Here is a 26,150-nt window from a genome sequence, read left to right as displayed (position 1 = left end):
GAATTTGATCACACAGCCTCAGCAACTTAGTGAGGTCCTAAGCAACCTAGAGAGATCCTGTCCCAAAATAAAACAAAAAAAAACTGGGGATGTGGCTCAGTGGTTAAGCGCCCATCCCTGGTACCAAAAACAAAAAATGCAGGGGAAAGGGGCTGGGGAGATAGCTCAGTAGTGAAGTACCCCTGGGTTCAATCACCAGCACAAAAAAACTGATAAATAACAAAAAAACAACAAAAAAAGGGATAGTAACTACTTCTATTTTGCAAAGAGTCAATCTTTAATAAAGGCTAAATGCATCCTTCTGAAAACTTTCTACATATTAGAACCTAGCCTAATCTTTGCACTTAGTAGAATATAGATATATGGACAGATATTATAAAGCATTAGAGTGGGCACTTACAAAAGTTGGCTTTGTTAATGTTTTTTTTTTTTTTTTTTTTTTTTTTTTTAAAGAGAGAGTGAGAGAGAGAGGGAGACAGAGAGAGAGAGAGAGAATTTTTTAACATTTATTTATTTTTTCTTAGTTCTCGGGGGACACAACATTTTCGTTTGTATGTGGTGCTGAGGATCGAACCCGGCCGCACACACGCTAGGCGAGCGCGCTACCGCTTGAGCCACATCCCCAGCCCCTTTGTTAATGTTTTGACTACACAGAAAAGAGAAGTTCAAGGTTAGAAGGATCTATGTGCTTTTTAGAGGGCAACAGTTTGAATTATGATTGAAGCTATCAAAATAAAAAAAGCAAATCTGAGATATTTAGGAACTCACTGTGTGCATAAGTTGTTTAAAATGAACGAAGTTTCAAGCCTGGGAAACTAAAAAGGTGAAAAAAAGATCATGAAAGATCAGAAGAGAGCTTAGAGGAGAGAACTACAAAAGAAACAAAATTATTTTTTACTCCTTTTGTACATCAGTAGGATGTCCAAATATATGTATCTTGTAGATTAATGAAGATAACTTCTAAGTGGGGACTATTCTACCTAGCTTAATTTATTCTAGCCAGAGGCACTTTCTTCTTTTGTTGTTCTTTTTTTTTTTTTTTTTTTTTTTTTTAGTTAGGCATGAATGTATTTTGATATATCATATATATATGGAATATAACTTTTCATCCTTGTAATTGTATACAATGTGGAGTTACAATGGTAGTGTATTCATATATAAACATAAGAAAGTTATGTCTGATTTATTCTACTGTCTTTCCCATTCCTATCCCCTTCTCTTCCTCCCCCCTCCCTCCAATTCAATGAACTTCCACTCCTCCCCATTCTCTGCCTACTGTAAATCAGCATCTACATATCAGAGAGGAAATTCGGCCTTTAGATTTTTGGAACTGGCTTATTTCACATAGCATGATAGTCTCCAGTTCCATCCATTCACTGCCAAATGCCATGATTTCATTCTTCTTTATGGCTGAGTAATATTCCATTGTGTGTGTATTTAGAGGTGTTTTCTAAAACTATGCTGATGCTTATTTTTATTTTTCATTTTTTATTTTTATTTTTTGCAGTACTGGGGATTGAACTCAGAGCACCGGCGCTTTACCACTAAGCAACATCCCTAGCCCTAAACTATGCTTCTTGACTACCACTCCCCTATCCACCCCACCTATGGTTAAGATCAAGTGATACAATAAAGTTTAAATCTGATACAGAAGACCAAATTTCTTATGGTCTACAAATATACATTCTTTACTCCTGGATGAAGACTTATGTATTTAATAAACCTTAAAACCAGCAATTTCACTCTTGTAAATATTCCAGAGAAAGATTCACACAGATCCCTAAAGACTGTTAATAACTAAACTGTTTGAGAAATCAAGGAGTTGGAGCCAGCCTAGATAGATTTCCTGCTAGGGAAATGTTATGGCTACCTACTATGGATTATCAGAGAGCAGATGGAAGCAACAACAGTTATACATAGTAACATAGATAGATCATCAGAATATAGGGTTGGGTTGGGTTTAAAAAAAAAAACAGAACAATGCCTAAACCTCAATACCATTTTGTTAATGTAAAAACAATGCTTACTGTATAAGCATTTATTTTTAAAGGACACATACATAAGCAAGAAAAAATGTGTGTGTGTGTGTAAACAAACATTTGTCTATGGAGGTTGGTAAAGGAAATTTGAATGCAGAAACTGCATGAAGAATAGGGCAAAACAATACACACACACACACACACACACACACACACACAACAAACAAAAACCTTTCATCCATCTTAGATGTAATGGGCTTCCAACATGACTCTATAATCTCTTGCTTCGTGGTATCTATGCCCTTTTTATTTTTATTTTTTTTAGAGAGAGATTTTTTTTAATATTTATTTTTTAGTTTTCAGCGGACACAACATCTTTGTTTGTATGTGGTGCTGAGGATCGAACCCAGGCCACACGCATGCCAGGCAAGTGCGCTACTGCTTGAGCCACATCCCCAGCCTTCTATGCCCTTTTAAAATTATGTCCTCTTAAATGTGTGCTTTAACAAATATGCAAAAATGATAGAATTTCACTTTTGAGTATAGACAGTGACTTCCAGCTTGCTCACTGTCTCTTGGTGGCCCACTCAAAGGGAAACCAGCTATCACACAGTGAGCTGCCCGGTACAGAGGCTCACATGACAAGAAACTACAGGAGGCTCCAGGCCAACAATTAGCAAGGAACTGAGACCCTCAGTCCAAAAGCCCACAGGGAGATGAAAACTGACAATAATGTGAGTGAGCTTGAATCTTCACCTTCAGTTGTCTTGTGATGACTACAGCCCTGGTTGGCATTTTGATTAAAGCTTTGTGAAAGACCCTGAATCAGAAACACCTACTAAGCCATGCCCAGATTCCTGACCCAAAGAAACTTTGGGATAATAAATGCCTATTGTTTTAAGCTACTGAGATATGGAGTAATGTGTTATGAAGCAATACACTGTGAACTGAGGTTTATGAGTAATTCCTGGGCATCTGAGGTCCAAAAGAAAAGGAAAAAAAAAATTCAAATATCTAAAGAGTGACTCCCTGAAGTCATGACCACTGATATAATGTTCCATCTTAATAAAAGCTCCATGGCTAGGAACCATGGAGGGCTCTCTTTTGTTTACTGATTCATCCCCAGCACCCAGAACCAGGCTCAGCATATAGCAGTTCTCAATAAACCTTTGAGTGAGTGAATGAATGCATAAATACTACTAGAACTTCATTTAACTAAAGATCTTTTTACTTCACTCTAGTTCCTGACTCTCAACACTCTTCACATTTCTTGATCTTAAACTCATCCCTACCAAACTGGGATTACAGCTTGATTACTGTATGATTATTTTTGCCCTGAAGACATTCTCGTCATAGTGACACTAGTTAAGGCTATGATACTAGAAAAGTATAACTGAGGTCAGCTGCTGGAAATACTACAGTGGATCTGAGAGACGGACTTGGATTATCAGGTTTCTTATATTACACCCTCTATCCCTTCCTCTATTCCTTAATAGACTCCTCCAGATCTTTCTAACTTTTCTCTCAGTTAAAAAAAAAAAAATCTACATAGAAGCCAGGTGCAGTGATACATACCTATAATCCCAGCTGAGGCGGAGGATTGCATAGCAAGACCCTGTCTGAAAATAAAAATAAAAAGGGCTGGATGGACTGCATGGTGATGCACACATCTCATCCTAGTGGCTTGGGAGGTTGAGACAGGAGGATTGAAAGTTCAAAGCTAGGGGCTGGGGATGTGGCTCAAGTGGTAACGCGCTCGTCTGGCATGCGTGCGGCCCGGGTTCGATCCTCAGCACCACATACCAACAAAGATGTTGTGTCCACCGAGAACTAAAAAAAAATAAATATTAAAAATTCTCTCTCTCTATCTCTCTCACTCCTCTCTCACTCTCTCTTTAAAAAAAAAAAAAAAAAGAAAGTTCAAAGCTAGCCTCAGAAATGGAGAGGAGCTAAGCAATTCAGTGAGAGCCTATCTCTAAATAAAATACAAAACAGGACTGGGGAAGTGGCTCAGTAGTTGAGAGCCTTTGAGTTCAATCCCTAGTACCAAAAAAAGGGGGAGGAGGGCTGGATGTAGCTCAGTGATAGAGCACCCCAAGATTCAATCCCAAAGACCCCGCCCCAACCCTACATTAACTGGGTATGATGGTGCAAGCCTATAATCCCAGTTACTGAGGAGGCTGAAGTAGAAGGATGAATAGTTAGGGGTCAGCCAGGGCAATTTAGGGAGATCCTATCTCAAAATAAATAAATAAGGGCAGGGGGATGTAGCTCACTGATACAATGGTTATCTAGCATAGCTGGAGGCACAGGTTCAATCTGTGGCACCACCAAAACAAAACCTACATTAAATTATTATGTATGTCTAGGTGATCCTTTTTTTGTTTTGTTGTTTTTGAAGGCATGGCTCAATGGCCCCAGACTCTTAAGTTACTCCACACCTTCTTCAAAGTTTCTGTGTTTTGAATTTCCCTTTCTAGTCAGATAAAATTCTTTAGGAACCAAAGAACTGACATTTTCTTACAAACAGAAATAAAGTCAATCCAAGGCTACATTAATAAATGACCTGAAAAATGCTTTGCTATCAAAGAAGCAATGTGTTCACAGATAACGATATCAAATCACCCTTAGTTCACTTAATGTTAGACCAAAAAAAAAAAAAAAATCTGTCCCATTCCTTTAGTAACTCAAGCCTAAAACACTCCTCAAATGAATGTCAACACTGTAAATTTATGAGAATCTCCAACTTTCCTTATCATTGTCCTTATCAGGGCTAAAAGCACATTGCAGAAGGACAGAAACTGGATCTAACTAGCACAGTATCTGGCAGTATTGGAAAGAATGAATTTATTTTTTTAAAAAAAGCTGACAGACAAAATGTTAATTATTACGAAATGTAAACACTACCTATTGGCTCAACATTAAATAGAATACTTATACAAATGAGATTGTCTCAAATTCAGAGTTGGCATTATGTAGATTACTAGAAAAATAACCATAGGCTGTGCAAACTTTATCTAACAATAAGCATTTTCTTTATATTATTCTAACAGAATACTTCAGTATTTATAATTTAATTAATGACTAAATTCACTTATTTAAACTGAGCAAAATACAACATGGTATTTTAATTCAAGTAACAGTCTATTTATTTATTTATTTAGGTCCTGGAGATTTGACCCAGGGGGGCTCACTACCATTGGGCTACACCCCAGTCCTCTTTTGAGACAGAGTCTTTCTGAATTAGCATCCCAAGAAGCTGGGATGACAGGCATATGCCATGGCACCCAGCCAATTTTTTTTTTTTTTTGGTGGTGCTAGGGATTTTTTTTTTTAATATTTAATTTTTAGTTTTCGGGGGACACAACATCTTTGTTTGTATGTGGTGCTGAGGATCGAACCCGGGCTGCATGCATGCCAGGCGAACGCGCTACCACTTGAGCCACATCCCCAGCCCGGTGGTGCTAGGGATTGAACCATGGGTCTTGCAAGGCAAGCACTTTAACCAACTGAGCTATATCCCCAGCACCTCAATTTTTTAAATTAAATAGTAAAATCTCAAGTTTACATCAACATTTCTAGCAAACTTAATATCTGATGGAGTGTAGTATCCACAAAGAAACAAAAATTATTTTTTATTTTCTTTCTCTATAGGATTTGGAAAAAAGCAAAGAGACTAAAAGAGAACAGGTAACAGAACCAAATATTTGAATTCAAAGATTCCTATTCTCTCCCTGAACAACAAGTACAGGGCCCTCCTTATTCCACATTTAGAAAAGACATCTTGCCCTTTTAATTTCTTAAGGACTCTTACACTGGATTCCACTGATACTGCAGTTTTCACAGTAATGTACATAGGTCATTTGTTCAAGAAATATTTAAGGAACACCAACTGAGCTGAAAAGAATTTCTTTAAAGACAAAAGTAGACTGAATTGCAAGGAATTACCCTGAAGGCAAAAATAGGACAGAATTTAGTTCTTGAAATTTAGTTAAAAAATATCGCCTTATTTATTCTAGGTTCCCCCCACCCTTTCCCCTGGCTTAACAACATGAAACAACCATAAAATACTATTAAAGTACACACTAAAAAAAATCATCAGGGCTGCAGGTATAGTTCAGTGGTAGAGTGCTTACCTATAGCATGAGCAAGACTGTGGGTTCAATACTCAGTACCACAAAAAAAACAAAACAAAACAAAATTCCAGCATCAATGCTGGAAGCCTAAAAATGTTTATAAAAATATTTATCTGCACCAGGCTCGGTGGCACACTGCAATCCCAGCAGCTCAGGAGGCTGAGGCAGGAGGATCTCGACTTCAAAGCCAGCCTCAGCAAAAGGGAGGCCCTAAGCAACTTAGTGAGACCCTGTCTCTAATAAAATATAAAAAAGGGCTGGGTATGTGGTTCAGTGGTTAAGTGCCCCTGGGTTCAATTCCTGGTACAAAAAAAAAAAAAAAAATCTGCATGCAAAATTTATTTCCTAAAACAAAAACAGATCGTAAAACCAACCATGCATCTTCCTGTAGGCATTTTGTTAACCAATGTATATGGCTACAAGTGTGAGCAAACTGACAAACAATTTTCAGAATGTTCATCTCTGGGACATGAAAACAACCATATGCTAATTTGTAGTCAGTCATGAATGATTATGAATAAGCAAAATACATGAATGACCCATGAACAATTAAAGTATGGCACACATTCTTCTTACTTTTGTAATCATCTTATAATAAACACTCAAGCACAAGAAAGTTATCACCATGAAAAAGAAGCAACAAAAAGAAATTGCTAAAAAAAAAAAAAAGTCTCCTATGTATGTATTTGGTAAGCTTTCAGTTTACCCTGAATAAAACAAACAGTGTGTTACAATGGAAAGGAAACTTAAAAACCATACCCACACCCTATAAATAAACACCATAAGCAAAATCTATTTAGCATGTTATCAACACTGACCATACTGATTTGATACACTATCTTTTTTGAGCAGCCAAGCAGTTTAAAAAAAAAAAAAATCCTACAAAACCTTTGTTGTAAACAAATTTAACAATGTTAATAGTGTATGTAAAATCTACAAGAAAGACTCTCTAATCATTATTTTAGAATTGTGGTATTACTGTCAAAAAAATACAGAATCTCTAGTAGACTATACATCATGTCTAGTACTGAATCTATAAAATGTGAGATTCTTGAGTAATGTGTGCTACAAAGGAGCTTTATATAGCTTTTTGCAGTATAGGAATGTTGAAAGTTGATTGGCACTGCCTTTTTTTTTTTTTTTTTTTAGGCGTGATGCAAACCATAACTTGTTAATACAAGAAAGAGTTTTGCTCTTAATTCTTGTTATAAAAACTCACTATTTTAAAAATCTTAGGAAAGAAAAATAGCACTGTATAATAAGGCCTGTATAAGCATTACAAGACTATTTCTTGTAATGAAATATATGCAAAGGTGTCCTTCATAGTGAATTTGTGACTATGAAAAACCGTATTGCACACATTCTTAAAAATCAAGAATGTTTTCAGCAGTAGCTAAATGTCAATTTCAAAGAGGAAGGCATAAAACAGTATTTTCAAAAGAAAAGGGAGCATCATTGGGCTGCTGGAGTCAGTAACTAATATAAAAGCGGCACTTTGCAGTTAAAAGAGGAAACAACATGATTAAATGAGGTCTTGAGGCACTTACCCATGCATGTTTATCTTTAATTTGTTACCATATAATGTACTGTATGAAACAAATGCTTTGAGGGTCAAATTGTCTAAGCGGTTCCGACTACCTAAACAAAAAGGGCCAAAAGCCTCCTAGAGGATGCTGGGCTCCAGAATCAACTAAGTAAGAAATTACAACTTTGACAATATCACACCAACATCGCAAACTGTAAGAAAGGAAGCTGAATCCCAAGGTCAAAGCTTTCGGGATTTTTTTTCAGAATGAGTGAGGGTTCCGAAGCTGGCGGTGTGGACAAATTCACTAGTCCAAAAAAGAAAGAAAAGAAGAACTTAAAGCACGTTCGCTGGTCCGGTGACTTCTCTAACTACAGGGTCGACTCAAGGCTCGACGGCAGCCCTCCCCAGGAGTCCCACGGTGGACAGGATTCCTCGAGCAGGGCGACTGTCAGCTCAGCCACAGGTGTCAGAGGTAACAGCAAGAATCCAAGACCGCGGCGCAGTCACCGGGAGGCTCAGGGCGGTAAGCGCGGCGTCGGAGTCCCTCACCTACAGGTTCAGGGGGGTCGGGTGTCCCCAGAGTACTCACCTACCGAGGCCGAGGCGCCGTGGGAAGCCGTCCACCGCGGGCGCAAGGCAAGTGCCGAGCAGAGCTCCGGGCGGCGAGGAAGAAGGGCCAGCGCAGCCCCCACCGCCCGCTCTCGCTCCCGGCCCGGCACGGCCAGGTTCAACCGTCACCACCCACCGGTGCCACTTTTCGCCGAGAGTTTGAAGGCAAACCCTCCAGGGCCACTTCCGGTGCGGAGGGCAGTCTCAGCGACTCGGCGCACGCGGGGCTACGCCCCGGGAGCGAGGACGCCGGGCGGCATGCGCGCGTCGGGCGGTACCGGAGGGGGCGTGGCTGGGCGCTGGGGCGCGCCTGCGCAGTCACACGCTGGCGCCTCGCGGCGGGTACCGCAGAAAGTAGGCATGCTAAAGACCCCCGCAGAAAGTAGGCATGCTAAAGACCTGAACTAGTTTATCTCAGCTACCTCGGTGTCGTTTTCGAAATCTTGCTCACTTTTCTTCCCATTTGACTTTCAGATTACTCAGGGGTTAGGAAGTCAAAGTGACTGTCTTACAAGTGAGTGTCAAGGGTCAAGAGGTTCGTTTATGACAAATCCTGTTTTAGAACCTGGTAGTCAGAATGGGTCGGCTGGGGCCAGTGTCACGACATAATAGAAATAAAATTGGAGGAGTAAAGAAAGAGACTCGGGCATGCTGCTCATGGAATTTTATTTTCTTGATTTTTGGTGGGGGGTGCATTTTAAACTAACCAAACAACAAATAAAATGTTTCACAATTCACAGATAAGTAAGGGACAGTGCTATTGGCTGCTTCCTCCAAGTCTCATCTCCATCCTTTACCTCCTCCTGCAGTGGAAATAGAGGCACTGAAAAAGACACGTCTTTCCTTAGGAGTCCATGGTAATTGATTTTTTAATAGTAACACATCCCAGACGGTTAAAATAGGCTCACATAAAACCAAGTCAGGGGAAATACATACACATTCAGTCTACAAATACTTACTGAGCATCTACTGAATGCCAGTGTTTGGCACTGAGAATACATGGGCAATGAAACAGAATGAATCATAGGGCTTTAAGTCTTGAAAAATACTCACCTAAACCGGTTGCGGGCGTGAACGCCTGTAAACCCAGAAACTGGGTGAGCTAGGAAGATTGCAAATTCAAGGCCAGCCTGGGCAACTTAGACTCTGTCTCCAAAAGACGAGGAAGGGGATTATTCCTCAGTGGTAGGAGCGCCCATGTCTTTTTGGATTCAAAAATCAGTCTGAGGGACTGGAGTTGTAGCTCAGTGGTAGAGCTCATGCCTAGCATGTGTGGGACACTGGGTTCGATTCTAAGCACCACATACAAATAAATAAAGGGCCATCGACAACTAAAAAGAAAATTAAAAATAATTCGGGGGGGCTCTGTGAGGCAGCAAATATACTAAATTTGAAAAAATACAGAGATAAGCATGGCCCCTGTGCAAGGATAACTCCAAATTCCATAAAAAACCAAAAACAAACAAAAAGGTAATTACCCTGATAGGTAAATTAATCTTTTCTATGAATACAAAGTTATGATAATTTATAAAGCCAATTTACAATTCAAATATTTGTCAAAGGCCAGCCACAGTGGAGCATGCCTATAATCCAGTGGCTCAGGAGGCTGAGGCAGGAGGATCTCAAGTTCAAATCCAGCCTCAGCAAAAGCAAGGCCATAAGCAACTTAATGAGGCCCTGTCTCTAAATAAAACACAAAATAGGGCTGGGGCTGGGGCTCAATGGTCAAATACTGGAGTTTAATATCTGGTTCCCTTCCCCCTCCAAAAAAATACAAATTTATCAAAGGGCATAAAATGAATACATATGGTGGTATTCCATTTATAGGAAATTCTAGAACATGACAAGCATGGAAGCACATGCCTGTAATTTCAGTGATTCCAGAGGATGAAACAGGAAGATCACTTTCTAAGCCAACTTTGGCAGTTTAGCAAGACCCTGTTTCAAAACAACAACAACAAAGGCATGGGGGGGGTGTTCTATAGTAAGGTGGAGTAGCATGGTGATTGGGGACTGCAAAGAAGCAGAAATGTTTTGAGGTGAAGTAAAGAAAAGCTTCAGTAGTAGAGGTGGTTACATGGTGCATACATCTGTTAAAACTCTTTCAACAGTACACATAAAATGGATGCATTTTATTGTGTGTAAATTAAACCTCAACGAGAATCTGAAACACGCCCCAGTCCTTGCTTTCTACTCTGTATGTTTATAGCTGGTTGAATGCAGGCACTGGCACTCTTGGCAATGAAAAAAAGAAAAGGAGACAAATTGCAAAGCTTCTGCCTGGATGTGACACACAATTCTGTCCACACTGCATTGACCAGAGCAAGTCATAGGGTCAACTTGACTGCAAAGGAATGGGATTGCACCACTCTACAACGTGCTCTGGAAAAGCAGAACATTGTGTGTCATCTTCATGACTACACTAATCATTTCTTTTATGGTATGGCTTGAGGAATTGCCAAAATTTAAAATGATTGTGTCCAAATTGGGACTAAGAAAATTTGTTATTATATTTTTCTGGTGAATGGTCAGTTTTATTTGGTAAATTTTAGGATACCTGAAGAGAAGTTATGGAAAAAGATATAGTAAGGTAGGTGCCCCTGGAGAATTTAAATTTTGTTCATTGGGCAAAATAGAACCATTAAAGGTTTTCAAATGAAGGTGTAAATTATATGACAAATCCAAGGAGTAGTTTGGTGGCTTAGACTAGGAAGATATGGAGGGGAGAGAGAATACATTAGGAGACTACTGCAAGAGTAGGCTGAGAAATAAAATGGGAGATTATTCTAGTCTGGAAACACCTGATTCTACCCTGGAATTACAGATAGGAATGACCATAAAGACCACCCGTCAACATTATATAATTGTTTATTGTCTTTCTTGTTCCACCAAATAAACTTAAGTCAGGTACTTTTCCATTTGACTATAGAGAAATGTCTGGCATATTGTGTTCAATAATTAGATATCTTTAAAGTAAGTAGTATGAAATCATTTAAAAGTTAGAGACATTCTTTGTACTTCACCAATATAAAAGGGGTTTTAAGTCCAGTTTAACTTTGCTCATACTATGGATGAATCCAGGACTTTTCCTCTTACTTCAATTTTTTCCCCCTGGGTGCTGAAGATCAAGCCTCACATATGCCAGGCAAGTGCTCCACCACTGAGCCACATGTCCAGTCTCCTACTTCAATAATATTTAGCCATCTTTTGGGATGTAGAATATGTGTAAGTCTAGAAAATTCTAACCATGAGTAAGATTTGTTGAATTTTTAGATTATGTCACATGGTATCATTCCACTGTCTTCTGATCTATTTTTATGGCAAGTCAGTGGACATTCAATGTGTAATGTATCATTTTTCTGTCTTCTTTTAAGATTTTCTCCTTAATTTTAGTTTCTAGCAGTTTGCCTGTGAAATATTGTGGTAGTTTACCTCCTCCAAGTAGACACTAGGACATAATTAGACTGGAATGGATTTATTGGGGCAAATTCCTATGAGGGTAAATGGAGAAGTTGCAAGAGGCTGAGACAGACATATCCTAATGCAGGAGACAAGTACCCTTTGGGCCTTTCTCAGGCAAGATGTCATCAAAGTAGGGTTCACATCTCCTGTGCAGTAGAAGAGAAATAGAAGGTTGGGTAGCAAAATTTTTAGACTACAGTGCTGTTTTAAGAATGTTTTGAAAAGGCCAGTGAGTTCTCTAATCACAGCTCCCTATCAGAGGTATCTTGCAAGAATGGAATTTAGTATCTTTCCTGGGCCAGTCATTGAATGGGAGCCAATAAAGCATAGGCACAATGTGGGAGTGGATTCAGAGCACAGCAGCTGAGGCCATCAGTTACACTTCTCACAGATCTGCAAGGTTCCTTTTCATGACTGCCAAAAAGGTACCTATATATGTGGTCATCATCTTTACCCTGTTATGGATTTTGAATTGCTAGAATCTGTAAGTTTGTGTCCTTCATCAAATTTGGTAAATTTGTGGCCAGTGTGTATGCTAAATCTTTACTGTTTTTCTATTTTTGCAGTGTCTGGGGTGGAATCCAGGGCCTTCCACATGATAGGCAAGTGCTCTACCACCAAGATACTGAGCTCTACTCCCACCCCTAAATTGCTAGATATTGTCTCACATATCCTTAGGACGCTTCTTTGTTTTTCAGTCTTTTTTTCCTGTGACCTTCAAAATGAATAATCTGATTATCTTCAAACATATTTTTCATATCATCTCTATTCTTTTGTTAAGCCCATAAATTATTGCTATTTCTGAATTTCTTTTTGGTTATTTATTTATTGCAGTGCTGGAAAATCAAACCCAAGGCCCCAAGCATTCTAGGCAAATACTCCACCACTGAGCTACATTCCCACCTTGGCTATTATAATCTCTATTTTGTTGCTGGGATTTCCTATCTTCATATTTTCTTTTTTTTTTAAGAGAGAGAGAGAGAGAGAGAGAGAGAGAATATGAATTTTAATATTTATTTTTTTAGTTTTCGGCGGACACAACATCTTTGTATGTGGTGCTGAGGATCCAACCCGGGCCGCACGCATGCCAGGCGAGCGCGCTACTGCTTGAGCCACATCCCCAGCCCCATATCTTCACATTTTCATAAAAATATTTTCTCTTTACATTACTGTGCATAGTTACAAGAGCTGTTATAATGTCCTTGTTTGCCAATTCCAGATGTTGGAAATAGGATCTTGAAGTCAACATCCAATAATATTTTCTCAATAGTCATGTTTTATATTTCTTTGTATAAAGTAATGTTGGATCATGTCCTGGGCATTAGAATGTTATGTTGTAGAGCTGGGGTTTTGGCTCAGTGGTAAAGTGCTTGCTCAGCATGTATGAGGCACTGGGTTCCATTCTCAGCAGTGCATATAAATAAATGAGTAAAATAAAACCCATCAACAACTAAAAATACATTTTTTAAAAAGAATGTTATGTTGTATATATCCTGGACATGGTGACATGCCTCTGGAGGTGTTTTCTTTTGTTAAGAATAAATTAACTTGGTTTGACTCTTTCTTTCTTGGGCAGCACCTTAAATGTCAGTTGTTTTATTCTTAGGCAGGATTTTGTACTCTTTCCTGTGCTCATGTGGTTCAAGATTCAGCCAGAGATTTGGGCCTTTCTCAACCCAGATGTATTCATCTCCTACCTTTCTCTCTCTTCCTCCATGGGCAAATCCCCCTAGAATCTGCATGATTTTGGTTCTATTCCAGGATCTTAATTGTTGTTGTTTTGTATTTTCCCCAGAGTTTACAGATGTTATATGTAATAGAATAAATCCACTTAAGAACTTGGTCATATCAGAAGCAAAAATTTAAGTAGGTAAGTGGATAATGGGTAATAAGCTTGAAGGACTGGAATGAATTAAGAGAATCTGAGAGGCAAAAGATTAATGAATTTCACGATTAATGCAAGGGAGATGGTCAAAGTAAAAAACAGTGTCCTTCAATTATACACTGGCAGCAATAACAAATGGAGTTGAATGAATATTTTTCTCAAATCTTCTGTAGTGAATCAGTCTAGGATGGATAGACAACCCAACTTCATACAATTCCTTACATAATCAGGTTCCATTCATTTTGTTGATCCACCATTCACTAGGGTTTTCCTAATTTTTATGCCAAAATTAAGTCACCAGTGTGTTCATCCTCCATCCTCTGAGAGGAGGGAAACAGCAAGTAGAAGACAAGCAATATCAAGCGAAGCACATGTAGAATCCCTAGGGGCTGGGGATGTGGCTCAAGCGGTAGTGCGCTCGCCTGATGTGCATGTGGCCCAGGTTCAATCCTCAGCACCACAAAGACGTTGTGACAGCCGAAAACTACAAAAAATAAATATTAAAATTCTCTCTCCCTCCCTCTCTATCTTTTAAATAAATAAATAAATAAATAAATATTTAAAAAAAGAAAGAAGGAAAGACTGAATACTGGGAAAAATAACTATGCTTCAAATATATATTTGGCAAGTTCTCTCTACCCTTACTGTGTGGGGCAAAGGGGGTGGTGTGACCACAGCAAGTATAGTCACAACATTAAGCATGCCAAATGTAGGTCCACAATGTAGTAAAATTAATCGTATGCAATTTATGTCAGCTATACAACAGCCTCATGTAGACTTACCAGGCACAGTGCACAGGCCTATAAGTCCAGCAACTCTAGAAGCTAAGGCAGTGGTTAAAGTGCCCCTGGGTTAAACCCTTAGTACAAAAACAAAAACAAACAAAAAAACCCAACACCCTCACATAGACCTGTCAAATTTACAAGGGAATGCAAAAAAAGGGTACAAAAAAGACAATAACAATGGTAATGCTAGAAGAGAGTAAGAAAAACTCAGTATTTGTTTATCCATGTAAAGTTGATTAAACATAACATCTATGTATATTTTAAATCTGGTTAATCATTTCACATGATAAAATATTATAAATAAAACATTAATAAACTTCACATTTTAAACTTATAATAAAATATACCCAAATAATACCAAATGTAGAGTTGAATAATGAAATAATTTTAAACTGGAAATCTGAAGGAAACCAGAAACCTTGAAATATTTATTGTACCTATTCTAGAAAAAAATGAAACATTGTATTGGATTATGATGTATACAATATACTTTAACCTAACTAAATACTATCATTAGATACATGTATTTTTAATTTCAAAGCATCACATTTTCAATCATATACTTTCTGATAATAGAGATTAAAATATATTTCTGAACAAAAACACACTTAAGCAGCTTAAAAGTTATTTTTCCACACATAAATGAATGATTTGATTTTGCTTTCTTTTATTATCCCAGCAAACATTACACTAGAGGAAATGACTGGGGAAATACAAATAGATTCATTAAAAACAGGCTGATTATTCATTCTAATACATTCAGAAGTATGCAAAACAAATTATATTGCAAAGCTGTAATTCCTTTTTCTAACAAAGCATTGTTTTATAAAACTGTATTGTTGCCATTGATCCCGTTTTAATACAAAATACTTATATACACAATACAATATAAAAGTAAACCGTGTAGTGCCTTTCACAAAGGGATATATTAAGGCACATTACAATATACTAATGTTGACCCAAATTACTTTTTGATTTAGATTAAAACAAAACAGGGTAAGTGTTTCACTTTAAATACCAAAGGAATTTTTTTTTTTAAAGAAAAATTTCTAAAGTACCTTGGGTAACAGCAGCAGCAATATCTAAAAATCCTCCCACTGTATTCTCTAATTTCTAACATATTATTAAGTCAGAATAAAACATTTCCACTCACAGTTTTGCACTTTGCAACAGCAGAAGGTAATAACTTTTTAAAAAAGTCAATCTCAAAGTGACTTCTTAGTCATACATTCTATAGTTCTATTACAAATAAGAAAGTAAAAAAGATACAGCAATAGGGCCTGCCTTAAGATGTCACTGGATAATACATAACAGTATCTACAATTACATATTATAGAACACACTTTATAAATACTATGTGATATGCATAAAAAGGGTAACTATAAGAAAGTTAGCAAGTTTTTCAATGAGAAAATTATTTTAAAAGGAAAACATGTAGAACCAATGTTTTCACTCCAATTTCTATTGAGAGCATCCAGATTTTCAATGTTGTTGTTCTCATCTTTTTGGTGAGAAGCACCAGATTTTATACTGGAAGAACTGGATGTGGTTAGGGTATAAGATGGCTAATTAAGTATATCCAAATTATTAAAACAGCATTTACCAATGGCTTGTATATTACTTCAGACAAGCACAAAAAGCTTATACTGTCAGAGGAAATTTTGAAAGAATAGAGTCTGTAGTGTCTTAGAGTTGAGGAAAAGGGGCAGTACAGATTGTGGGGAGGTGGGGGGGAGACAGCACCATAAGTTTTCCTATAATGTAAATGTAACAAAGTTGGTTTTCTACTGTATTGCACCACAGTCCAGAAGTAAAACAACTAAATGAAAATGTAAGTAAATCTGAATGAAAAAGCTCAAAAGAACAATGTGAGTACCAAACTAAAAATGCTTGAATTAGTTTGTTTTGCATAGGATTTTATAAAACTAAACAATGTTCCATGAAGTGAAGACTGCCATCTTATGGAAGTGCATTCTTAAAATTCTCTGAACTGAAATCCTTTAGAAATATTTCTCTATCAAGCGTGAAATGAGCCAAACATTTTAGTGCCCTCAAAATGGTGTGTCTAAAACATCTTAGCATTCTTCCAGCAAGAGAGGTATTCATAGTGTCATCTTATCACATGCTACAGATCTTTACCATCACAAATTACCAGTATTTCCTCAAGATGTTCTAATCTCAGTATTGATCAGTAAATTAAAAGTGAAATTCTTAGTTTAACATGGCAATTTTCTTACAGGACAGAGGTCCTTACCTGTACTTTGTAACAGGTTTCAACATGCCCTGAATGTCCTAAAACTGCATGCAATATTTTTTGCATATGTGTTGCTGTGCACTTTTTTCTGAGACGAGAGTGCTTGGCTTTCATCAGATTCTCAAAAGAATCAGTGACCCCAAAGATCCATTAATACATGGCAGTGGTTTTCAAGCTGAGCTCTGAGAGGGCCACTTATAGAAAGGTGGGAAGTGTGAACTAATGTTTTCCCCTCCCCTCAATTCAACCAAGACAGCTTTCCCTTTAATGTTACTACACATATGGTCTCCATCAGCTTTCACATGAAGAAAGCTGGAAGTCTGTAAATCACTAAAATTTTGCCTTTTACCTACAGACATTAAGTTTTGATAAAATAATTGCATATCAATGAAGCTTAAGCAAAGGCAATAAAATATGAATTTTACTAATGTTAGGATGGAGTCCAATTTCCCTTCCTAAAAGATCACCTATATGTATTTTGGTATGAAACCACCTTTATATTTATATTTCTTATATAAATAGAAATATTGAAAAACATTATTAACCTTAAATAAGTTAGGACTTGAATTTTCTACTAAGACCACTATGTAAATTTTCCTGGTTACTAATGGCCATCACAATTAAGAGTTAAGAATTATTTTTCTCACCAGTTAATCTGCTCTTAGATAAAATATTGTCAAACAGCCACATTTTCCTTTGCCAAAAACAATCTGTATATGCAACACTGTTCTGAAAGAAGAAACCTACAACATTGATGACATAATAAAAACTAGTCATTGTACAGAAAAAGTACTTTCCCCCCCCTCAGTGCTGGGATTGAAGCCAGAGCCTGGCAGTCTACCACTGACCTACATTCCTTAACCCCTAGAAAAAGTACTTTTTTTAGTGAGTATGCACAAATAAATTCTAATCAAAGTTTTATATAAACTGAAAGTAATTTCTCTGGCTAAGGTGGTGGAACTTTAAAATTTTAAAGTAAAAATATGAAAGATCTTATCTTTTAGTATTTGAAAGATTTGATTTATGGCAATTTTGTTCCCTTTTAAAACTTGGAAGCAGCAATAATACCAATATGGAAGAAAACTTGTAGTGCTTTGGCTTCTTTTTAAAGCCAGTAATTACTGAGAAAAAAAATGCTAAATGAAATATTCCACAGAGGGAGGAAAAAAGACACTTTCATTATTTTTCCTTCTGATGAACATATGTTTCCAATTTGTATTTCCTGTTTCAGCACATTACTTATATAGATTATCATTAGCCTGGGAAAACTCTCCACAGTGATGGCTTAATTTCTCTAGCTTATTTTGTACCCAAAACAAGGTTATGAGGGAAAAGAACTCTGTAAATAAGGGTATGTTTTATATTTGGTTAAAGCAAGATAAAACTAAAACTGTTTTCAAAAAATTTTCAAAAACTCTGGAATTTTAAACTTATTTAGCATATATACAAATAGATACCAGGTTTCTCCTTTTCAACAAAGCACTATTTTTTTATTTTAAGTACTTTAAGTACCAAGAACTGACTATAATATTCAATTCATAATTTAATTTCCTTATAACAATTTTTTCTACATTACTGATTTAAAAGGCTGGAATAAATTAACATTTTAAAAGAATTTAGGAAAATAAAATATTGTACACAGAGCTCACATACATAGCTCTGCTACATTTGCATAATTTTACTCTTGGAACTTCAAAAAATCCTGCATCTCAGGCCTTTTTCCAATCCTCATTACAAGTATTTCCTAGTGCGTTAAACATACACTAGATCACGATTTTTAATCTCTGAGCCTGTTTGCTGATCATCTTCATCCGACTGTTGCTCTGAGCTTTGTGAATTAATGTAGTCATATTCAATAGGCTTTGGATAATTGTATGGGTAGCCATTGTCATCAAAAAACCTTCGAAAGGTAAACTCATAGAAAGCATGTTCAGGGTGCTTTCCATTTTTGTACCATCCGTTGAGAGTATCATTTACATTTTCTTCCTCATTATCATCACTCCATAACTTATCAGGATCAACAGGATCAAAATTTGATGTATCTGTTGGGTGTGTGATTTTAGGAATGTATGAAGCAGACTGCTGTCTCAGATCACTGGAAAAATCAATTGTTTTAAAAAATGGATGAGCTTTTATTTCATCAGCACCATTCTTCCCTAAGCGATCTTCTGGTCCTCGGCAAAGTTTAATGATCAGATCAGAGGCTTCTGGACTCAGTTTAGCTTGTGGAGGAATGTGAAGAGATGTCTGCCAATTGATAACCTTTAAAGAAGATTTTTAAAAGTTAGGAGGGAAGAGATGAAAACCAAAAATTTCTTCCAAGTTTTATACCAAAACTTTACTGGACTATTGGTTATTTTTAATAAATTGAACAGTATTTTACCCTTCATACATTTAATAATGAATCTGCTGAGAAATAAATTTTCCTCCTGTCCCCTCCTCTCCAGGCGACTTATGAACTATGTTCACAGAAGACTCAGAATGTTTTTTTTTTTAACCTGCTTTGTTAAGTCCTTCTGGTAGGGATGACTACTTTCACTACTTTACCCTGCCTCCCCACTAAGACATAAACTTGCGATCCTGTTATAATATTTCTAATACTATTGTGGTACCTATCTATATCCTGTTGGAGTGCAATATTACATAAGGCTAGGAATTATGTTTTAATTGTCTTTATATTTCCCAGTACTTGGAAAATTGCCTGGCAAATATTAGATGTTCAATAAATCTTTGTTCTTCTTGAGAGCAAAATGAAAGAAAGGAAAAAACGAATATCAAGTGAATTCTCAGAGACAGGGGGTAATGAGAAAAAGACTCAGAACATAGAAATAGATTTTGGGTACACCTGTAAAGTGCTCAAATGCATTGTAATTTAATTTGGACATCATCAACCTGAGAGGGAATCAATACATTATTTATCAAATAAATGAATAAATGAACCCATTTTTCCTTATTCATATTGGTACAAATTAGTTAATGTGGAGGGAAGAAAAATAAACTCCTATAGTAAGTAGTATCTGTTCATTTTGAAGTTTTATCCTAGGTTAGAAAAAGGAGATACTTCAACTAATAATTTGGGGGAGAGGGCGGGGGGAGATCCAGGAATTTTTATTGATTGCTATTTCTTGCCATCTCCCACATTTTTTTTTCAATTGGTGAATTACAGGTATATATAACATAATGTTTTAAAAATTCTTTTTGGAAAAAATAATGATATAGTAATATTTATATGTGGTTCATCACTTAATTCAGGACAAATGAAAATACGTAATCAATGGGATGATTTTCTTTTTACCTTTTTTTAGTGACTGGGGATTGAACCCAGAGGAACTTTACGACTGAATGACATCCCCAGCCCATTTAAGATACTTATTTATTTTTATTTGTTGGTACCAGGGATTGAACCCAGAGGTGCTTAATTACTGAGCTATGTCCCTCTTTTATTTTATTTTTTGGTCCCAGGAATTTAACCCAGGGGTGCTTTACCACTGAGCCATATCCCTAGCCCTTTTCATTTTTTATTTTTGAGATGGGAATCTCACTAAATTGCTTACGGCCTCAAGGTTGCTGAGGCTCATTTTGAACTTGTGATCCTCCTGCCTCAGCCTTCTGAGTTGCCATGATTTCAGGTGTGTACACCATACCTGGCGTATTTTTTATTAAAAGGAACATTCAGGGATTTTTAGTTTATGGTTAAAAAACACATCAAAACAAAGAGTTAATTCAAAGAAGGATCAATATAAATTATGTAAATTGAAGCACTGAAAGAATAAACTAGAATAAAAAATAAAGCCTAAGGACAAAACGGACAACAACAAATGGATACCGTATGTGTAATAAGTAGGATCCCAGAAGGAAAGAAGGAAGCCAAGAAATATTTGAATTGATGACATAATTTGATGAAAAACATAGTAAACCTTGAACAAGATAAATACAGAGAAAACTACATTTAGGTACATTATAGTCAACCTGCAGAAAATCAAAGAGAAAGAAAATTCTACAAGCAGACAGAGAGGTTCTAGTTTTCAATAAGAAATACTAGGTGTACTCTACCTTATCTTTCCAACAGAATGCAGCTATAAAACCTGGAGAGAATGCCAGAGAAGATATTTGAGGAGCCTATGAAATAAATATCAGCCAGGCTGGCAAGGAGGTGAGGATCCAAAGTATAACTCCTGGTGGTAAGTTTATCGTTTTTTCTCTCTTATCTCTCCCAACCTAAACTCAAGGTAGCCCAAATCATGGAGGAGGCACACAACAGTCAGCATTCAAGGAGATGCCCTCCTAGTTCAGGTTCAGGGAGTTCCATGAAAGGAGTTTCTTGGCAGCAATATAGGTGGCAAAAGGTCCTGTAGACACTGAAAACTCTTGAGAGGGAAACTTCTTTTCCAATTGGAAATAAAATCATGCAGCATGTAGTCTCAAGACGGTTAGAGCCAGGTGTGGTGGTGTACACCTATAATCCCAGTGCCTCAAGAGGCTGAGACAGGAGAATCACGAATTCAAGGGCAGCAATTTATTGAGAACCTGTCTCAAAATTAAAAAAAAAAAAAAAAGGGCTTAAGGGGCTGGGGTTATGGCTCAGCGGTAGAACACTCACCAAACACATGCAAAGCCCTGGGTTCAATCCTCAGCACCACATAAAAATAAGTAAAAAAGAGAGAGAGAGAAGATGGGGCTGGGGTTGTGGCTCAGTGGTAGAGTGTTTGCCTAGCATATGTGAGGCACTGGGTTCAATCCTTAGCACCACAAAAAATAAATAAAATAAAGGTATTGTGTCCATCTACAACTAAAAAAACAAAAGGCAGAAGATGGCTCATATATCTGTTGCTTATTTTCTCTCTCCCTCTGTCCTCTTGCTACGTTATCCTGGATGCTGTGCATTTATGTGAAATATACGGCAGAGTGGGGGCAAACAAAGCCTTCTTTTCCGGTCAGAAAACTGAAAAGTGGAGTTCCAGGGAACTAGAAAGTATTACGGACATCATGGGGAGGGAAGAATACTAACCCCATAAAGTTGTTTATGAACTACTGAGCTCACCCTTCAAACTGGATCTACATGGATCTGATGCTAAAGAATATACTAAAGTCAATCATGGTGGCACCTGCCTCTAATCCTAATAACTCAGGAGGCTGAGGCAGGAAGATTTCAAGTTCAAAGTGAGCCTCAGTAATTTAGTGAGACCCTGTCTGAAAATGAAAAATAAAATAAAAAGGGTTGAGGCTAAAACTCGGTGGCACATCTGAGTTAATCCCCAGGGGAGGGCGAAAATTTAAGATGCTTCAATTAAGTGAACACTGAATAGGATAAACCCTAAGAAATCCATGATTTCTTACACGATTACAATACTAAAAATTAAAGAAAATAAATTATTAAAAATGGCAAAGGGGTACTGGGGATATAGCTTAGTTGGTAGGATGCTTGACTTGCATGTATAAGGTTCTGGGTTCAATCCTCAGCACCATTAAAAAAAAAAAAAAGGCAAGAGAAAATAGTATATTACTTGAAGAATAGGAATGACTACTGATGTCCTATTAAATCAGAGGACAGAAGGAAGTACACATTTTTAAATGCTGCAAGAACTGAAACCATACTGCTATGGGTTTGAATATGGTTTGTTCCCATCCAAACTCATGTTGAGGCCTGGTCCCCTATGTGACAGGATTTAGAAGTGGTAAGGCCTTTAAGAAACATTTGGAGCCAGGTGTGATGGTACCCACTTGTAATCCCAGCTACTTGGGAGGCTGAGGCAGGAGGAACCCAAGTTCAAGGACAGCCTGGGCAACTTAGTAACTGACTGTCTCAAAATGAAAAGGGCTGGGGGTATAGCTTAGTGGTAGAGTGCAAGGTCCTGGGTTCACCACTCAGTACCATAAAAATAAATAAATACATAATATTTAAAGAGACATTTGGGACATGAGGTTTCAACCTTCATGAAGGCATTAATGCCATCTCATCGGAATTAGTCAGAGTTCTCACTCGATGGCACTAAACTGGACACCACAGAGCAGGTTATAATAAAGCAAGGCTTCTTTTGTTTGTTTTATCTCTTCCCGTGGGTGTTTCTACTTCCAACTTCTGCCATGTTATGAAGTGGCATGCGGTCCTTACCACATAAGGCCACCCAATCTTGGGACTTCCCAGTCTCCAGGATGATGAGCAAAAACAGCCTCTTTTCTTTATAAAAATACTGCATCCCTAGGTATTGTTTTACCAACAAAAAATGGATCAAGACATATACCACGAGATAATTTTTTATCCTAAGGCAGGCAGAGTCAAGACATTCTAAATTTAAGGAAAATTAAAAGATTTTAATCTGTTGCAAGCAAAACCGTTCTAAAATATTTGCTTAGGGAAGCTCTAGAGAACTGATAAAGAATGAATCTTGAGGGCTGGGGCTGTAGCTCAGTGGTAGAGCGATCGACTCACATGTGTGAGGTACTGGGTTCAATCTTCAGCACAACATAAAAATAAATAAAGATATTGTGTCCAAATACAACTAAGAAAGTATGAAAAAAAATGAATCTTGAAACATCAGGAATATAGGAAAAGCAAGAAAAATGCTAAATATGCATCTTTTTGTTTGGGATAGGGGATTGAACTTTTTTACTTTTTATTTTGACAGTCTTGCTAATAAATTGCTGAGGCTGGCCTTGAACTTGCTATCCTCCTGTTTCAGCTTCCAGAATAGCTGAGATTACAGGTACGTGCCACTGCACCTGGCTTATTCTTCTTGTATTGAGTTCTTTAAAATAAAATAAGATGATGGTTGCCAGGCACCGTGGTGCATGCTTGTAATCCCAAGGCTCAGGAGGATCACGAGTTCAAAGCCAATGTCAGCAAAAGCAAGGCACTAAGCACTCAATGTGACCCTATCTCTAAATAAAATACAAAATAGTAATGGGGATGTGGCTCAGTGGTTGAATGTCCCTGAGTTCAATCCCTAGTACACTGCACCCTCAAAAAAGATGATGCTTGAAAGCATAAACAGTAACGCTGTTGGATAAGGTTTTAAATGTATAGAGGTGTAGTATATAGCTATCACATAAAGGGTAGAGAGTAATAGGAACTAGTAAGGTTCTACATTTATCTCAAAGTGATGAAATACCAATTCTAAGTAGATTGTGAAAGCTTATATATATTTTCTAGTCACTGGAACAACCATAAATAAAACTATACAAAGGGATAATATGTTAAAAGCACAACAGAGGGAGATGTCACATACAATGGCCTTTTAGGAAGGTTTGGAGGTCTGCCCTTCCATAAAAATGGCCATTAAATTGTAAAAATCAATTATTTTGAAATTCTAGAACCTGATCAGACACATAAAACAACCAGAAGCACAACATGAAGGAGCAACTGTTAAAATTTGGTAAGACAGTAGCATCTGTGATCCAAGTACCATCTACTATTCCTCTGAGGGACCCGTCAAGATGCCTGTGTTTGTTTCAACACATCCTGGAAGATTTAAACAGACACAATTTTGATCCACACAAGAAAATCTGTCAGATCATTGGCCTGGGTTGTTTGTTTTCTTACTCTTGTACTTCGCACGTCCTTCATCTAGTGTAGTTAAAACCACTGTGTTGGATATATAATTTGCACACTGTAGTTTGTCTTTTCATTTTCTTGACTGTGTCTCTGATAGAACCAAACGTCTTAATTTGGATGAAGTCCAAATTATCAACTTTTTCTATTATAGATCATGAGTTTGGTGTCTTTCCTAAGAATTCTTCATCTAACCCTAAGCCACAAAGTTTTCTCTTATGTTTTCTTCTAAAAGTATTATAGCTTTATGTCTATTATCCCTTCATGTCTAAATCTGTTTTTATTTTTGGTACTGGGGACTGAACCCATGGGTACTTTACCACTATGCTACATTCCTAAACCATTTACTTTTCTGAGACAGAGTCTCACTAAGTTGCTTTAGGCCTGGCTAAATTACTAAGGCTGGCCTTGTAAATAGAAAGGAGACCAGTAGAGTACAGGTAGGTGATAAGAGGAAGAGGACAGAAAGGAGGAATGAAACAGACCAAATTATGCATGTATGAATGAACTCATTTTATGTATAACTATAATGCACCAATACAAATTTAATTTCTTAAAAAAGACACTTTGAGATAAAATTGAGGGAACATGTTATCAGCAGACCTATACTATAGGAAATTCTAATAAGTTTTAAAATATATTTAATGCAATTATAGAAGTAGTTACACCTTTGAGAAGGGGTCATAGAAGAGATGTTTTCTCAAGATACTCTCAAAGAATAAGAATGATCAAGAGTTAACCAGGCTTATAGTTTTATTTGTGGTATAGTTTTATTTGGGGTTGTTCCAATGATTAGAGAAAGTACAGAAGGTAGGAAGAAGTAAGATTCCAGGTAGAGGGAATAGTATAAATAAAAAACACAGTAAAAATTTAGACTTTAACCCATGTACTAGGAAATATTAAAGGATTTTCAATGGGGCAATGTATGGTCAATGTGGGCAGAGATACAGGTGTATATTTGTAGTCTGGGGCTAGAATGTGCATGAATGGAGATAAAGCTAAGAGGCAGTGGCTGACAGGGAGTAAATGGAATAAATCTAGAGACTTAAGAACTTTATGAAGATAAAAATAAGTGTAGTTGTATGGGATAATAAATTGTATAGTCACAGAGTATATTGAGGATAGATGTGACAGTATTGAGATGGTGGGATGAGGAAGATGGAAATTCATACATGGAATCTTTTTCTCCTTTCTCTCCCTCCCTCTCTCCCTCTTTCACTCTCTCTCCCTGTTCTTCTCCCTTTGTCTCCCTCACAGCTATCGTGAACTGCAACCTCTGAAACCAAGAGCCAAAATAAATCTTTTTTTCTCTCTTAAGAAAAAAAAGCTGGGTGAGGTGGCACACGCCTGTAATCCCAGCTGCTTGGGAGGCTGAGGCAGGAGGACTGAGAGTTCAAAGCCAACCATAGCAATAGCAAGGCACTAAGCAACTCAGTGAGACCCTAGCTCTAAGACAAAAGAAAGCTGGGGATGTGGCTCTGTGGTTGAGTGCCCCTGAGTTCAAACCCCAATACCCATTAAAAAAAAAAAAATTCATGCATGGAATTTTAGTGGGTTCATATACCCTTATAAATTTATTCTTTAACTCCAGATTAAGATACTTCTAAGTGAAATATAGGTTGAGCACCCCTAGTCTAAATATCCAAAGTCTGAAATGCTATACAATCCAAAACGATTTTAGGGCTCACATGATGCCACAAATGGACAATTCCCACCTGACCTCACATGATGATTTTAGTTCAGAAGAAAGAACAGAGGCTAGGGACATTGCTCAGTGGCAAGAACTTGCCTTACATGTCTGAGGCCTTGGGTTTGTTGTGATTTTGGAATAAACAAAATAGCAACAAAATGCCCACAAAGGCACACTAAAAATGTATAAAATTTCCTTCAGTCTATGTAAGGTGTAATGAAACAAATGAATTTTGTGTTTAGACTTGGGTATCATTACCAAGATATTTCATTA

The 26,150-nt window shown here is 37.2% G+C and overlaps 2 protein-coding genes, 1 long non-coding RNA gene and 1 pseudogene across 13 annotated transcripts in view; 2 read left to right on the top strand and 2 right to left on the bottom strand.

The window, feature by feature from the left end:
• Positions 1-8,474, bottom strand: part of Katna1 (katanin catalytic subunit A1) — a 40,847-nt gene extending 32,373 nt beyond the window's left edge. For 3 of the 5 annotated variants that reach the window (XM_013356924.3, XM_078018920.1, XM_078018921.1), the window contains exon 1: positions 8,233-8,474. The gene's annotated coding sequence lies outside the window, so the exon portion shown is untranslated. Of the gene's footprint in view, positions 1-3,554; positions 3,599-8,232 lie in introns of all 5 variants that reach the window. The other 2 variants (XM_078018919.1, XM_013356925.4) reach the window with 2 other exon arrangements.
• LOC144366005 (uncharacterized) lies at positions 7,597-24,782 on the top strand. 2 transcript variants are annotated; one of them, XR_013424787.1, is made up of 3 exons: positions 7,597-8,166; positions 20,708-20,819; positions 23,950-24,782. It is a non-coding gene; the product is annotated as an uncharacterized LOC144366005 (long non-coding RNA). The 2 variants fall into 2 exon arrangements; XR_013424788.1 differs by lacking the exon at positions 7,597-8,166 and adding an exon at positions 11,920-12,139.
• LOC120889358 (U6 spliceosomal RNA) lies at positions 9,616-9,716 on the top strand (annotated as a pseudogene).
• Positions 15,032-26,150, bottom strand: part of Lats1 (large tumor suppressor kinase 1) — a 31,486-nt gene continuing 20,367 nt past the window's right edge. For 3 of the 6 annotated variants that reach the window (XM_005321361.5, XM_078018915.1, XM_078018916.1), the window contains one exon: positions 15,032-18,900. In XM_005321361.5, the coding sequence (XP_005321418.2) occupies positions 18,391-18,900 (510 nt within the window). In that variant the 3' untranslated portion in view covers positions 15,032-18,390. Of the gene's footprint in view, positions 18,901-20,691; positions 21,166-26,150 lie in introns of all 6 variants that reach the window. The other 3 variants (XR_005733029.2, XR_013424784.1, XM_040283445.2) reach the window with 3 other exon arrangements.

Source organism: Ictidomys tridecemlineatus, chromosome 8 (genome assembly GCF_052094955.1).
Source record: "Ictidomys tridecemlineatus isolate mIctTri1 chromosome 8, mIctTri1.hap1, whole genome shotgun sequence".
NCBI lineage: Eukaryota > Metazoa > Chordata > Mammalia > Rodentia > Sciuridae > Ictidomys > Ictidomys tridecemlineatus.
Note: the sequence above shows the minus strand (reverse complement) of the source record. Positions and strands in the feature narration are given on the sequence as shown.